This window comes from Symphodus melops (assembly GCF_947650265.1).
Source record: "Symphodus melops genome assembly, chromosome: 23".
NCBI lineage: Eukaryota > Metazoa > Chordata > Actinopteri > Labriformes > Labridae > Symphodus > Symphodus melops.
In genome coordinates, this window is record NC_136713.1 from 2,359,963 (window position 1) to 2,375,622 (window position 15,660).

The 15,660-nt window shown below is 43.4% G+C and overlaps 2 protein-coding genes across 3 annotated transcripts in view; one reads left to right on the top strand and one right to left on the bottom strand.

Annotated features, from left to right (window-relative positions):
• LOC306818941 (NLR family CARD domain-containing protein 3-like) overlaps positions 1–15,660 on the bottom strand; it is a 109,116-nt gene that overhangs the window by 1,734 nt on the left and 91,722 nt on the right. The window lies entirely within an intron of this gene.
• The window catches only part of LOC306818947 (uncharacterized protein), a 118,398-nt gene continuing 107,165 nt past the window's right edge, over positions 4,428–15,660 (top strand). Inside the window, exons 1-2 of one of the 2 annotated variants that reach the window (XR_013778408.1) lie at positions 4,428–4,684; positions 8,677–10,664. Coding sequence is in view for 1 of the 2 variants with exons in the window: in XM_079336699.1 (XP_079192825.1) it covers positions 4,510–4,684; positions 8,677–10,127 (1,626 nt within the window). In the remaining variant the exon portion in view is untranslated. Of the gene's footprint in view, positions 4,685–8,676; positions 11,260–15,660 lie in introns of those variants that run through there. The other variant, XM_079336699.1, reaches the window with a different exon arrangement.

The following is a 15,660-nucleotide window of genomic DNA, read 5'->3' on the forward strand; positions in this document are numbered from 1 at the left end:
AAAAGGGTACGGTAAATAAAATAAAACAAGGTAAAAAAGATAAATAATATTTACATTAATAAACCTAAATGTGCAAAAGTATTAAGTTAAATAAAATGGAGTATAAAACAAGATTATAAGACAGGTGAAACTTGTGCATGCGTGCAATGTGCAATAAGTGACCAGGGTTCTGTTTCAATGTTCAAACAGGAGGAGGTTCCAATGTTCAGTGTTCATGGGGGCAGAGGGGAGGGAGGGGAGGGAAGGGAGAGAGGGGAGAGAGGGGAGAGAGGGGAGGGAGGGGAGAGAGGGGAGAGAGGGGAGGGGAGAGAGTTCAGCTTCCTGACAGCTTGGTGGAAGAAGCTGTTTCTCAGTCTGGTAGAGCCGGCCCACAGGCTGCGGTACCGTCTCCCCGATGGCAGGAGGCTGAAGAGGCTGTGTGAGGGGTGGGTGGGGTCACTCACAATGCGGGTTGCTTTGCGGGTGAGGCGGGTGCCGTAGAGGTCCAGAAGAGAGGGAAGCGGGACACCTATGATCCGTTCAGCCGCCTTCACTGTGCGCTGCAGGGTCTTGTGGTTGGCAGCAGTGCAGCTCCCCATCCACACAGTGATGCAGCTGGTCAGGATGCTCTCCATGGTGCCTCTGTAGAAGGAGCACATGATGGGTCAGGATGCTCTCCATGGTGCCTCTGTAGAAGGAGCACATGATGGGTCGGGATGCTCGTGCTCTCTTCAGCTTACGGAGGAAGTAGAGGCGCTGCTGGGACTTCTTGGCCAGTGATGTGGTGTTGGCTGTCCAGGAGAGATCCTCACTGATGTGGACCCCCAGGAACTTAGTCCTGCTCACTCTCTCCACAGCAGCACCGTCGATGGTCAGGGGGGGTTTGGGCGTGGGGGCCCTCCGGAAGTCGACAACAACCTCCTTGGTCTTGTCGATATTCAGGAAGAGGTTGTTGTCTTTGCACCACGTGGCCAGTTGGCCCACCTCCATCCTGTAGTCCGTCTCATCGTTGTTGGAGATGAGACCGACCACTGTTTTGTCGTCCGCAAACTTCACAATGTGGTTGCTGCTGAAGGATGGAGTGCAGTCGTGGGTCAGCAACGTGAAGAGCAGGGGGCTGAGCACACAGCCTTGGGGGGCCCCGGTGCTCAGGATGGTGGTTTTTGATGCGTTGCCGCCAACCCGCACAGTCTGAGGCCTCTTGCTGAGGAAGTCCAGCAGCCAGTTACACAGGGAAGTGCTGAGCCCCAGCTGGTCCAGTTTGCCGATCAGCTGCTGAGGGATGATGGTGTTGAATGCTGAACTGAAGTCTATGAACAGCATTCTGACATATGAGTTTTTGGAGTCCAGGTGGGTGAGGGCTGGGTGAAGAGCAGAGCAGATTGCATCCTCGGTTGATCTGTTGCCCCGGTATGCAAACTGGTAGGGGTCCAGGGTGGAGGGAAGGGAGGATTTGATGTTGGCCATGACTAATCTTTCAAAGCACTTAATGATGATGGGGGTCAGTGCAACGGGTCTATAGTCATTGAGAGTGGATGGTGATGGCTTCTTTGGAATGGGTATAATGGTGGTTGTTTTGAAGCATGTTGGAACAACAGTCTGCCTCAGAGAAGTGTTGAAAATGTCTGTGAAGACATCTTTGAGCTCCTCTGCACAGTCCTTCAGCACACGGCCAGGGATGTTGTCTGGACCTGCAGCCTTGCGGGTGTTGATGTTGGAGAAGGATCTCTTCACGCTGGCTGCAGTCAGGCACAGGGTCTGGTCGTGGGGAGGAGGGGTGGTCTTCTGTGCGGGCATGCTACTGTTTGCTTCAAACCTGGCAAAGAAGCTGTTTAGGTCGTTCAGCAGAGAGGTGTTGTTGTCACAGGTCTGTGGCTTGGGTTTGTAGTCCGTGATGGTCTGGATACCACGCCACAGGCTCTGCTGTCCTTGAAGTGTCTGGTTACTGTAAGTGAGTAGCTGTGTTTAGCTTTCCTGATGCCACGGGAAAGGTTGGCCCTCGCTGTTCTCAGGCCGACTGCATCCCCAGCTCTGAAGGCGATGTTCCTGGCCCTCAGTAGCCCGCGTACCTCTCCTGTCAGCCATGGCTTCTGGTTAGCCCGGGTGGTGATGGTTCTGGTGGTGGTGACATCATCAATGCATTTGCTGATGTAGGAGGTAACAGTGTCAGAGTACTCCTCAATGTCTGTGTGGTTGTTGTAGGTGGCTGCCTGCTTAAACATCTCCCAGTCTGTGGTTTCAAAGCAGTCCTGCAGTGCAACAGAAGCCCCCTCTGGCCACACACATACCTGCTTCAGAACCGGTTTGGTGACTTTAACCCTGGGTCTGTAAACTGGCATTAGCATTACACTGATGTGGTCAGAGTGGCCAATCTGGGGGCGGGGTGACGCCTTGTAAGCACCTTTAACAGATGTGTAAATCATGTCTAAGGTGTTACCTTCTTTTGTGGGGAAGTTCATGTGTTGATGGAAGTGGGGTAAAACCGTCTTGAGATTTGCATGGTCAAAATCCTCCTGACAACAGGCATCACTGATGTAAACACAGACCCCACCACCTTTCTTCTTTCCTCCTTTAAAAAGGATTCTGTCCGAACGGTAGCATGTGAATTGTTCAAGCTAAGCGGCGGAGTCCGGGACATCATGAAGAAACTCTTAATTTGAAAACAGTAAACATAGTTATTTGAAATATTTCTGTTGAAATGCAAAGTGTGAATAAAATAATAGGTTCAGGCAATAAAAGGGTAATCTGAATTTCATGAATTCATTGTAAAAGATTCTTAAGAACAAACTGTGCTTTAACAAATCAAATTATAGGCAATGTAAATTTGTTTAAAGTAATAAATGCTACATCAAAATCACAGCAATTAATTGACAAAGATTTTAAAAATTCTAATCGGTCTCTCAGATGATGAGTTGTTGATTTGTAATCTAGCTGTACCTTGTACTTTTTGTGTCCTACTTTATAGTAGATTATTCAAAATTCTGTCCCTGCATTTGTGTGATTGCGTGCGTGTGTGTGGTGCACATATGTTCAATATAGGGTTTCAACCAATTTTTGCCAGACTGACGCTTCAATCTCCATGTGACGTTTTGACTGGCAAAGGCTCAGGGATAAGGCCTATTACATCCACAGGTTGGTATCAGATGATGTCATCTCTTGATGGCCAAAAGAATCGATTGTTACCTCTGCAGCTCATTGTTTTAACAAGAGCACTGCTCTAACCATCAACATCTTGTATGATGCCAGGGTACACATCTCAATCGTAGTTGACTGCACACCACTGACCAATGAACCCCTCATGTAAGTCCAGAATTTTGTGCAGACCTAAATTGTGGGATTTGTCAGGAAGCAATGTGCTGGTTGAGGGGCAAGTGCTTTCCCACAGTTGAAACAGCACTGTTTCTGGACTGAAGCATTTACAGGCATTAGGTACTAAGCAGAAACAGCTCAGGATCCTCCAAGATATTTGGCTTGGCTTTTCAGAGATGATCTGAAAAAAATAAAAATCATTCATAGTATGAAATTAATATCAGAAATTATATGTTGGGAGAGAACTGAAAACCATTACCTGATGAATTTTCATATAGCCACAAAATGTCTGCAGCTGAGATGGCACATGCACGTCCATTGCCTCAATGTCCTCTGGCTCAACATAGAATAGCTCTATAGTGGATTTTTGCTGCTGAAGCTCCTTAAACAGCACTCAACATTAGGTACGTCCTTGTTTGTAATGCTTTTTATACTTTACTATTTAAGTGTTTGCTATGTTTGCTTTGTTTCCTTTAACTGTTGTTGCACCAAAACACAAAGACAAATTCCTTGTATGTGTAAATGTACTTGCAATAAAAATGAATGGCAATAAAAAAATTATATTCTGATAAAAAAAATACACCCACATTTTAATTTTCTAAATAGAACAAAATAAAATATGAGTGTTGAACTCATTGTGTATTTAGACAAGCACTATATCCAATAAATGTATAATTATTAGATAGATAGATAGATAGATAGATAGATAGATACTTTATTGATCCCGAGGGAAATTAACAAACAAAAGTAAATATATATATATATATATATATATATATATATATATATATATATATATATATATATGGTATATTTCCTTAATAAATGTTGCCTCACAACAATGCAATTATTCACTCTGAAATCTAAGTGATTTTCACGTTTTTTTATTTTTAAATTCCACATCAAATTGTCTGTGATGTGGTGAACAGAAAGTTTGAACTAAAATTATTCTTTGCAAACAGCTGATTTAATTTCATCTGAAAAAGGCCTTGAAGTGTATGTTCCATATTTCCTATCGCTTTTATTTTGAAACGTCATATCAGATTGTCTTGTTATTTCCTGTTTTCAAGCGAGCGCCCATCGCTAGGATGTAGCGTCTATTTCCGGCTCTTTCACAGATAGTTTCCGGGGTTGTGTGCACGTGTGTATTTAAGGTTGTAGGTAATCAGAGTAACGTTGAGTTGAGTTTTCCTCCCGTCAGTCTTGGATGTTTTGGGTCAGATGTCCGGGTTTCAGGATCTTAAAGAGCTCTTCAGACGGCGGCTGCTCGCTGCGGTTTTCAGAGATACATCAGGACGAACAACAACAACAACATGTGGATACGAAGAGGAGCTCCACCGACAAAGAAAACTGCTGGGTGTGATTTTAACACCTGAAATCAAGCTGCACAGAGCAGGTAGGTTTTCTTTGCACTGCTGGAAACGTGTTTCAGGGAGCAGAGCCTTTAAGCCCTGTATCCACACAGCAGTCTGGTACGGATCAGTACAGTTCGGTTCGATTAAACCTGGTCTCGTATGTGTTTCCACAGCCACCCGTGCCCTGTTTTGTAGGCGGCGTGTAAGCCGGATGCCAATAGCTGTAATAGCATCACATGATAGCAGCTAACCGCTAACTAATATATTCCACAAAGGAGAAAAACAAACAAACAAAACCAACAATGAAAGACATTCAGCAATGAATCTCCTCTGTCACTGACACGTGACTCTTACTCAGTTAAGCTTTGTTTCAAAGAGGGCTGTGTGCAGCAGAGAAATACAGACATAAACAAAGTCATTAACAATTCCGTGTCTCGTTTCTTTCCTCAAATCTTTTATCGGGGAAATGTAGAACCTGGGTCTTTGCAGACACACAGTGACCTGGCTGTCTTTCGTCTTTCTCGCTGTCTCCACCCTTTTGACTTTTTAAATGAACCGATCTCTGTCCTCCATCAGAGTGAATGGACACAACATTTTCACCTCAGTCCTGCTTTGTTTGGTTTGGCTAGCAAGGCATGTATGAAGAGGCGTGCCACTGACAAGTACGGGTCCTTCAATGGGCCAAGTTTGAAACGTGCCTTTCTTACAGTCTATGGTTTCTGGTTAAAATGTGCAGTGAATTTTTTATTCAAGTGTGCTATAATTAATCTTGCGTCAATTTTTTTATAACGTGTTAATTTGTGGTGTAATTGATGCATCTAATTAACTCGTCAAAGTGATAGCTCTATAAATTACATTTAAATATTATGCATTTTGTTTTACTTTAAAATCATAAACATTTCATTTTACAAGAGTTTTAATGTTACAACTCCGTATATTTATGTCCACAACTCTTAAATTGATGGAGCTCATGTTCTAAATCATCAAAATATTATATATTATGTTTTGTTCAAGAGAGGGGGACAGTGCAAGAGAGTTAAAAAAAATACTGTATTGGGTACAAATGAGGTCTGCCAACAATGTGAACAAAACACCAGGGTACAACAGTGTGCCTTTTAATATTCATTTTATTAGATTCAGTGTGAAAGGAACTGTGTTACATTGATGAACCTCATGAAATGAAAAATACAGTACAGGGTACAAATACAATGTGTTAATTGATGTGTGTGTTGTAGTATACACTACATTACAGCAACAGGATTGTGTTGTTTGGCAACACGGTGCACAAACACATGAAGCTCCAGAGCCTTGGTCCTTCTGGACTCTTTGCTCAGGACACCAAGATCACGGAGTCTCCTATCAGTAGTGGTGGACCACAGGAAGGTTTTCATCTGTTTCTGAGTGGAGAAACTGCGTTGACAGGAAGGGTCTAAAGAGCTCAAAGAAAACTTCTCTGTATGGTTCAACAAACCAGCTCAAGTGCACTGCATGGCTTTAACTTCCCCACTCTGTATTTTTCTGTTCAAAACTCTGTTGAACTGATGGAGCTCATGCTTTGAATCATCAATGCTTGCATTATACAAACAGTCAAACGAAGAGACAAAGCCATCACTCTGGGGGTTGAGAGGCTGTATGTTTGTCATGAGTTCACATTTGGTATTGGAGAAATGTCTGTTCAACTCACTTAGCATGTTATCAATTACAGGATAGAAAAATGATGTGTGAAACACATCTTTCTCACGTTCTGCCTCCCTCTGACCAACAGTGCTTAGTGTGCATTAGCCACTGAGTCTAGGGCTTGGCATTGTCTGACGTTTTGACACTGATGGAGCAGAATCACACTGCTCACAAATATCCAATACTTCATCCCACAACTTATCAAAGACTTGCCTGTGGTCTTTCAATGTCTGGACTAAGACATTCACTAAGTCAACAGCTCTTGCCAGATCAACACTTTCTGACTGTAACATGTCAGACTGTAGCTTTGTCTCCCCAAACAACTTACGCATGGTCACTAGGTGCACAACAAATTCAAAGTCAATTGGAAGTAGAAGATCACGGGCCTCAACAGTTTTTTTTCACCATGATGTTCTTGAACAATCTGTTGCAGTAGTCGTTTCAGGACAGGTGCAGTGTTCATAATATTGCATAGGGCTGGAAATCGGCATGCCCAACGTGTGTCGCTTAAATGTTGCAGCTCTCTTGTTCTGCCATGTATGTTTTGTGTAGCTGTAAGTTATAGCACTTTCACAATTGTTTTAATGTATGCCTGATTTTCTTGTGCTTGTTTAGCATGTTCTTTGTCAAGGAGATCTGCTAATGTTGCATCAGTTTTAACTGCTCTTTGATTATCCCTCCATGGTATCATTGCACACTTGTGTCGTTCAGACTTTGCATAAACTGAAAACCCTGCATCTCTCGTAGTTGCTGTTTTTTTCCAGTTTCGAAACCCAGGTGGTGAAACAAAAACAGTGTCTGGGGCATTTGGTGTACTGAAATGTCTACATGCAAAGCAACATGTAGAGTCCATTACAGCAGAATACTCGAGCCATGGATGAAGATCATACTAGTTTGGCCTGAAGCTCCGTCTTCTGTCCCCAATCAAAGTGGTGGGGAATATATTTAAGTTGGGCTGCGCTGGTACATCGTTCTTAGACTTGCTGATATATGTAGTAAGATGCACAGTAAACATAGAGCACAACTTAAACACTTGTTTACTTTTGTATACATCTGCATAGAGTTCAAAGAGTAGGCCAAGTATGTGCTTAGAAAAGTAAGGAGAGGTTGCGTGGGTATCGTTTGACTTGTTTTCCCTATCTGATGCTGGGGGTGGGGGGGTCTGATGGTTATGATGGGGGAAAAAATGGGAACATTAGCAGCAGGAACATGGTGTTCAATGCGAATGAGGTTGATTATGAGTTAATGCAATTCCTCACAAGTTACTTTTTATTTTGGTTAATAAAAATTACAAACGTATTTTACATATTACAGTATTTTTTGTCACCTCAGTGGCTTCATTTTTCCAGTTAATTGCGATAGACATAGTGGTTTATCTTATTTTCCTTTTTAGATTGTATAAAATGAATGGATTTAAATGTCCAAATCACATCAACAGACTGCTTTAATCCCTTTGAGTTGAGCACACAAATTGGTGAATAAATTACTCATATAGCCTGTGAATTTGCACAGCGACATTGCCATTATAGAATTACTTTTTCTTAAGTGAAAACAAACATGAGAAAGATGCACACTGCAAGTCTATGTTTCTCTTCAGTTGATTTTTGTTGTGACTGCTGTGCCCGATGCTCTGTGCATGTTTTTAAGTGTTCTGTGATGTATTGTCTTCGCCTGCATTGCCAGAACAGCACTCTCTCTCTCAGTGTGTTGGGATCTTAATGTTTACAGTCTTTGGCCGAGACCTCAGGGTTTACAAGTTAACCACTGGTTATGGTTCTGTCTGGGTAAGCCAGTCATAGGCAAAGTATGGCACCAAGTACAGCAAGAAACAGGTGAGGCAAGATATTAAAGGGGGGAAACAGAAAAAGGTACTTTTTTGACTCTTACTGTGTGAAATAGGAGGAATGTGAGGACGAGAGATGCTTAATTGAGTGACTCTCACTCAGAAATAGTGTCGTGGTGTCATGCGTGAGACTTGGCAGCTCTGGTTATAGAGTTGCTGCGTCAGACTCGCTGGAAGTTCAGTGTGCTTTGGAAAGGTCCACGCAGATCGCCATTTGTATCACAATGGGAGCTAAAGTTTGTACCAGCGTTTAAGATGCACCACCCCACCTATTGTACTGGATGTGTTGTGCGTTCTGTCTGGAAACTCAAGTCTGACGTCACTTTCCTATGCCCCTACATTTGTTTTTTGAGTTTATTTGAATAATGAGAAAGACCTTTTCCTTTAATTTGAATTATGTCCTACAATTCATCCCTGAAGAGACTTTTCTAAACAATGATGAATTTGTTCAAATTGGTGAATAAATTACTAACATACTTATATATGCTAATGTTTTTTTACTTTGTCCTGCAGATGTCCAGCAGCTGTTGGTGTGTAAAGAAGAGCTTCCACCTGAGCAGGAGTGGAGCCACATTCTGGACCAGGAGGACACTAAGCCCCAACACATTAAAGAAGAACATGAGGAAGTGTGGATCAGTCAGCTTCAAGGAATGGAGGAGGCTGACACCACTCCTGTCTCTGTGAAGAGTGAAGAAGATGAAGAGAAACCTCGGTCCTCACAGCTTCATCAGAGACAAACTGAACAGATGGAAACAGGAGCTGATGGAGAGGACTGTGGAGGAGCAGAACCTGAGAGGGACTCAGATCCAGAGAGACGTTTACAACCAGAGACTGAGGTCAAGTCTGAAGACTCTGATGAACCAGAGACTGAGGTCAAGACTGAAGACTCCGATGAACCAGATACTGAAGTCGAGACTGAAGACTCTGATGAACCAGAGACTGAGGTCAAGACTGAAGACTCTGATGAACCAGAGACTGAGGTCAAGACTGAAGACTCTGATGAACCTGAAACTGAGGTTGAGACTGATCAGAGTGATGATTGGCAAGAGACAAGAGACGATCTGTCAGAATTAAAGTTGAAAAATAAGACACTAGAGACTGGAAAGAGACAACATAGGTGCTCTGAGTGTGGTAAAAGGTTTAACAGAAAACAGACTCTGACCGCACACATGTTAGTTCACAGTGGAGAGAAACTCTTCAGCTGCTCGGAGTGTGATAGAAGTTTTACATATAGATGCAGTCTGGCTGCACACTTGTTAGTTCATAGTGGAGAGAAACCCTTCAGCTGCTCTGAGTGTGGCAAAAGTTTTGTTCATAGAAGCGGTCTGGCCGCACACATGTTAGTTCATAGTGGAGAGAAACCCTTCAGCTGCTCTGAGTGTGGTAAAGGATTTATTCAAAGAGGACATCTGACCCGACACATGTTAATTCACAGTGGAGAGAAACCCTTCAGCTGCTCCGAGTGTGGTAAAAGTTTTGTTCATAGAAGCAGTCTGGCCGCACACATGTTAGTTCATAGTGGAGAGAAACCCTTCAGCTGCTCTGAGTGTGGCAAAGGATTTATTCAAAGAGGACATCTGACCCGACACATGTTAGTTCACAGTGGAGAGAAACCCTTCAGCTGTTCCGAGTGTGGTAAAAGATTTACCTGGATAGGCAGTCTGGCCACACACATGTTAGTTCACAGTGGTGAGAAACCCTTCAGCTGTTCCGAGTGTGGTAAAAGTTTTAAACAAAGTCAACATCTGGCCTCACACATGTTCATTCATAGTGGAGAGAAACCCTTTAGCTGCTCTGAGTGTGGTAAAAGATTTAAACGAAGACAACATCTGGCCTCACACATGTTCATTCATAGTGGAGAGAAACCCTTCAGCTGCTCTGAGTGTGGAAACAGATTTAGACAGAAGGGGATTCTGAAGAAACACAGTGAAGTTCACAAACAGGAGGAAGCTAAAAAAGTCTAATTTTATCCTTCACATGTATCCCAGCTCACCAGGCTGCGAGGTATGTTTTCCACCTTTACCATCAGCATTTGAAACAAACTACTCAACGATTGATCGCTTTAGCTCTGTACCCCTTGAATACAGGTCGCAGGTCTGGATACTCTGTAGTTAACCAGAGAGAGGAAAAAGAGAGAGAGAGAGATCTCCACTGTGACGTCTCTTTGAATGCCCTCTTAACTTTGCAGTGGCATTAACCCAGATACCAAATTAACCCTTTCAGAGAACAAGAGAAGTTTAAGAACCGTTGCCTTTTGAAGACAATAAGAATACCTTCTCACAAGCTCAGCAAATGACTCTTGGTTTCTGGTGTGAACCTGAAACTTTTCTGCCAGTTTTCCCTGAGGGGTTCTGTTTCTTTCTGACGTAAAGAAATCCAAATCTCCAACATGAGAATAAAGGGGAGGTCTGAGCAGACTCTGCCAGTAACTGTCCTTGAAACAGCTGGTGCTAAACCATCTTGTCCGGTTGTCTGTTTGTTGGAGTTGTTCTTGGTTTTCAGTTTTCAAGTTTTGACATTTTGTCTTAAACGTGTGAATTCTTTCATTTGTTGTGTTTGACCTACGGATTCTTCTTATGTAAACCGTAATCTTGTGTCTACTTTATTCTGTCTGTTACAGATCAGAAAGTGTTATGCAATCGTTGAATTCGTTTTATTATTTTTGAGTTTATTTCTTCTATGACCCTTCAATCCATGTATCATTTAACTCATATATCATATAATCCTAAGTGCTTTTACATGTTCCATTCATCATGCATGCATGCATTCGTTAGGTGCCTTTGCACCTGCGAGAAAAGCAAAACCACAAACCAACTTGCTCGTGTGAATGTAAGACGCCTCAGTTTGAACTTTGATACAGGTGATGTGACCTCAATTGCTTTTGAGAGTTCAGATGCTGTATGACACCTCAGTGCCCTCGAAGGCACCTCTTTGTTTAAATCACTCACACAGAGGAGTTCACACACTAAACTGTGTGTTAAACTTTGAAATCTTATTTTTTACTTTTCTTTTTCATTTAACTTTATTGATTTTGAGTTTTAAGAAAAAGAACAGTGTCGGATGTTTAACCTTTTAAATAAATCTTTTGAAATCCTTTTTTGACTGAGTCAGCCATTTCTGCACGTCAAGGACATTTTGGCGTTGTGGTAAGCTCCATTCCCAAAGGCTTACAGGTCAGCAGGACTGACACGTTTCCCCCTCCCCTGCTGAAGCCGGGGGAATATCATATTCTACTTGCATCCATCTCAACCTGAGCCGGAAATAGACGCTACATCCTAGCGGTGGATGCTTGCTTGAAATCAGGAAATCACGAGACAAACTGATATGACGTTTCAAAATAAAAGAGATCTGAAATATGGAACATAGACAACTCACACAGCACATTGTGGGGAGCAAAGAAAAGCGACGCAAACAGGGAAATAATAGAAGAACTTTTGAAAGAGTCTATTGAAAGTCACTTGGTGTGTATAAATGATGGTAGAGGAACATAATTATTATGCATACAGGAAACAGTTCAGCACGTAATAGGATAACATCAGACAGGTTTGTGTGATGGTGGACAGGAGCAAGGGACGAGAGAACATGTTCTTTACCCTGTCAGAGATTTCAATCCCAAAGAGAAAAGCTAAATGAAGAGCTGAGAAAAGGTGGGGTTGAAATAATGACTCGTGTTAAATGAGGATGGAAAGCCATGTTTACATTTCTAGAAGAAACTGGATGAGTTCAGACAATTTAATTCATTTACTTTTGTTAAGAATTTAAATTTATTTTATACAGTGCTTTTCTAAATACACAAAGACTTTGACACTCATTTTATGTTCTATTTAGAAAATCAAAATGTGTGTGTATTGTTTTTCATCAGACTCATTTTTTTTTTTTTTTTTTTTGCCAAGTACAATACACAGGAATTTGTCTTGGTGTTTTGGTGCAAAAACAGTTAAAGGAAACAAAGCAAACATTTAAATGATAAAGTACAAGAAGCATTACAAACATTCAAACATTGTAAAGTATAAACAACACAAAGTAAAAAAAAATGTACTGAAATCAAATCAATCTTTATTTATAAAGCGCTTTTCATACTTTAAAAGTAGCACAAAGTGCTTTACATGTTAAAATCACATTAAAATCACATTAAAATCATTCCCACCCTCCCCCCACCCCCCACGCATACAAACAGTATCACACTCATACTCACAAGCCACCCCACTCTCCAACACACACACGCAGACCTACACACAAACACACACATGCACACACACCAGCATCAATAATATGGACAGAAGGCTGAGTACGGATGAACCAGGTAAGTAAACGCCAAAGAGGAGCCGTCTGCATCGAGAGCAGCAGATCGGCCGCGGCCATCAGGGGCACCATCACAGGGTGCCCAGAGGAGGCGGGGCAGAGACCCCTGACTTCCACCCAGGCACCGCAGGACGGCACCCAGGCAGCCACAGCCCTCCACTGCTCCCGACACAGAGGGCTCCCTCGGAGGAAACACTGGCAAGAAACGTAAAATACATAAAACTTTAAAATGAGGCCAAACAATAAGCTGAATAAAGCTAAAACCAATAAAATAATGGTAAGATATAAGTAAACATAAAATGCTAAAATCATAACAGATAAAATGAATAAATATTATTTAAAAGCTAGACTAAAAAGGTGGGTCTTGAGCCTGCTCTTAAAAATATGAGCGTTCTCTGCGGCCCTGAGGTCCTCCGGCAGGCTGTTCCAGAGGCGAGGGCCGTAAAAACTGAAAAAACTGAAATGTTCTGCTTTATTTAAAATATTGATTCAAACATTCATTTTTCAGTATTAACAACCATATTTTAGTCAAAGAAACAACTTTGTACTCACTGAGTTTCCTTAATTACATTTTAATCGGCATAAAATCCTGTTCTGTTAAGTATATCTAATATCAATCTAAAATATAATCTGTGAAGTAACAACAATAGATGTTTATGTTTTTAACCAATCAAATGCAACCCAGTGAAAGTAATACCCTATAAGTCACCATACTGAGATAAAAAAGGACATGTCTCAACAGAAGTTCATTAACCTCAAAGCAGAGAAGAACATAATATGTCCTTATTCAAGACACATTCATATCATCTTACAAATATTTAAACAGGGTATGACGGGTAAGTAAACCTCCCTGCTTAATTTTCAAACAGATAATTTCGAGACATATTTCAAGGTTCAAGGTTCTTTATTTGTCAATTCCAAAATATGTCAGACATACAGTGAAATCGAAATTACGTTTCCCCCCTCCCCACGGTGCAATGTAGATAAAAAAAAGGTAAATAAAATAAAACAAGGTAAAAAAGATAAATAATATTTACATTAATAAACCTAAATGTGCAAAAGTACTAAGTTAAATAGAATGGAGTATAAAACAAGATTATAAGAAAAGTGAAACTTGTGCATGCGTGCAATGTGCAATAAGTGACCAGGGTTCTGTTTCAATGTTCAAACAGGAGGAGGTTCCAGTGTTCAGTGTTCATGGGGGCAGAGGGGAGGGAAGAGAGTTCAGCTTCCTGACAGCTTGGTGGAAGAAGCTGTTTCTCAGTCTGGTAGAGCCGGCCCGCAGGCTGCGGTACCGTCTCCCCGATGGCAGGAGGCTGAAGAGGCTGTGTGAGGGGTGGGTGGGGTCACTCACAATGCGGGTTGCTTTGCGGGTGAGGCGGGTGCCGTAGAGGTCCAGAAGAGAGGGGAGCGGGACACCGATGATCCGCTCAGCCGCCTTCACTGTGCGCTGCAGGGTCTTGTGGTTTGCAGCAGTGCAGCTCCCCAGCCACACAGTGATGCAGCTGGTCAGGATGCTCTTGATGGTGCCTCTGTAGAAGGAGCACATGATGGGTCAGGGTGCTCGTGCTCTCTTCAGCTTACGGAGGAAGTAGAGGCGCTGCTGGGACTTCTTGGCCAGTGATGTGGTGTTTGCTGTCCAGGAGAGATCCTCACTGATGTGGGCCCCCAGGAACTTGGTGCAGCTCACTCTCTCCACAGCAGCACCGTCGATGGTCAGGGGGGGTTTGGGAATGGGGGCCCTCCGGAAGTCGACAACAACCTCCTTGGTCTTGTCGGTATTCAGGAAGAGGTTGTTGTCTTTGCACCATGTGGCCAGTTGGCCCACCTCCATCCTGTAGTGCGTCTCATCGTTGTTGGAGATGAGACCTACCACTGTTGTGTCGTCCGCGAACTTCACAATGTGGTTGCTGCTGAAGGATGGAGTGCAGTCGTGGGTCAGCAGCGTGAAGAGCAGGGGGCTGAGCACACAGCCTTGGGGGGCCCCGGTGCTCAGGATGGTGGTTTTTGATGCGTTGCCACCAACCCGCACAGTCTGAGGCCTCTTGCTGAGGAAGTCCAGCAGCCAGTTGCACAGGGAAGTGCTGAGCCCCAGCTGGTCCAGTTTGCCAATCAGCTGCTGAGGGATGATGGTGTTGAATGCTGAACTGAAGTCTATGAACAGCATTCTGACATATGAGTTTTTGGAGTCCAGGTGGGTGAGGGCTGGGTGGAGAGCAGAGCAGATTGCATCCTCGGTTGATCTGTTGCCCCGGTATGCAAACTGGTAGGGGTCCAGGGTGGATTTGATGTTGGCCATGACTAATCTTTCAAAGCACTTCATGATGATGGGGGTCAGTGCAACGGGTCTATAGTCATTGAGAGTGGATGGTGATGGCTTCTTTGGAATGGGTATAATGGTGGTTGTTTTGAAGCATGCTGGAACAACAGTCTGCCTCAGAGAAGTGTTGAAAATGTCTGTGAAGACATCTTTGAGCTCCTCTGCACAGTCCTTCAGCACACAGCCAGGGATGTTGTCTGGACCTGCAGCCTTGCGGGTGTTGATGTTGGAGAAGGTTCTCTTCATGCTGGCTGCAGTCAGGCACAAGGTCTGGTCGTGGGGAGGAGGGGTGGTCTTCTGTGCGGGCATGCTGTTGTTTGCTTCAAACCTGGCAAAGAAGCTGTTTAGGTCGTTCAGCAGAGAGGTGTTGTTGTCACAGGTCTGTGGTTTGGGTTTGTAGTCCGTGATGGTCTGGATACCACGCCACAGGCTCTGCGCAGCTCTGTTGTCCTTGAAGTGTCTGGTTACTTTAAGTGAGTAGCTGTGTTTAGCTTTCCTGATGCCACGGGACAGGTTGGCCCTCGCTGTTCTCAGGCCGACTGCATCTCCAGCTCTGAAGGTGATGTTCCTGGCCCTCAGTAGCCCGCGTACCTCTCCTGTCAGCCATGGCTTCTGGTTAGCCCGGGTGGTGATGGTTCTGGTGGTGGTGACATCATCAATGCATTTTCTGATGTAGGAGGTAACAGTGTCAGAGTACTCCTCAATGTCTGTGTGGTTGTTGTAGGTGGCTGCCTGCTTAAACATCTCCCAGTCTGTGGTTTCAAAGCAGTCCTGAAGTGCAGCAGAAGCCCCCTCTGGCCACACACAGACCTGCTTCAGAACCGGTTTGCTGACTTTAACCCTGGGTCTGTAAGCTGGCATTAGCATTACACTGA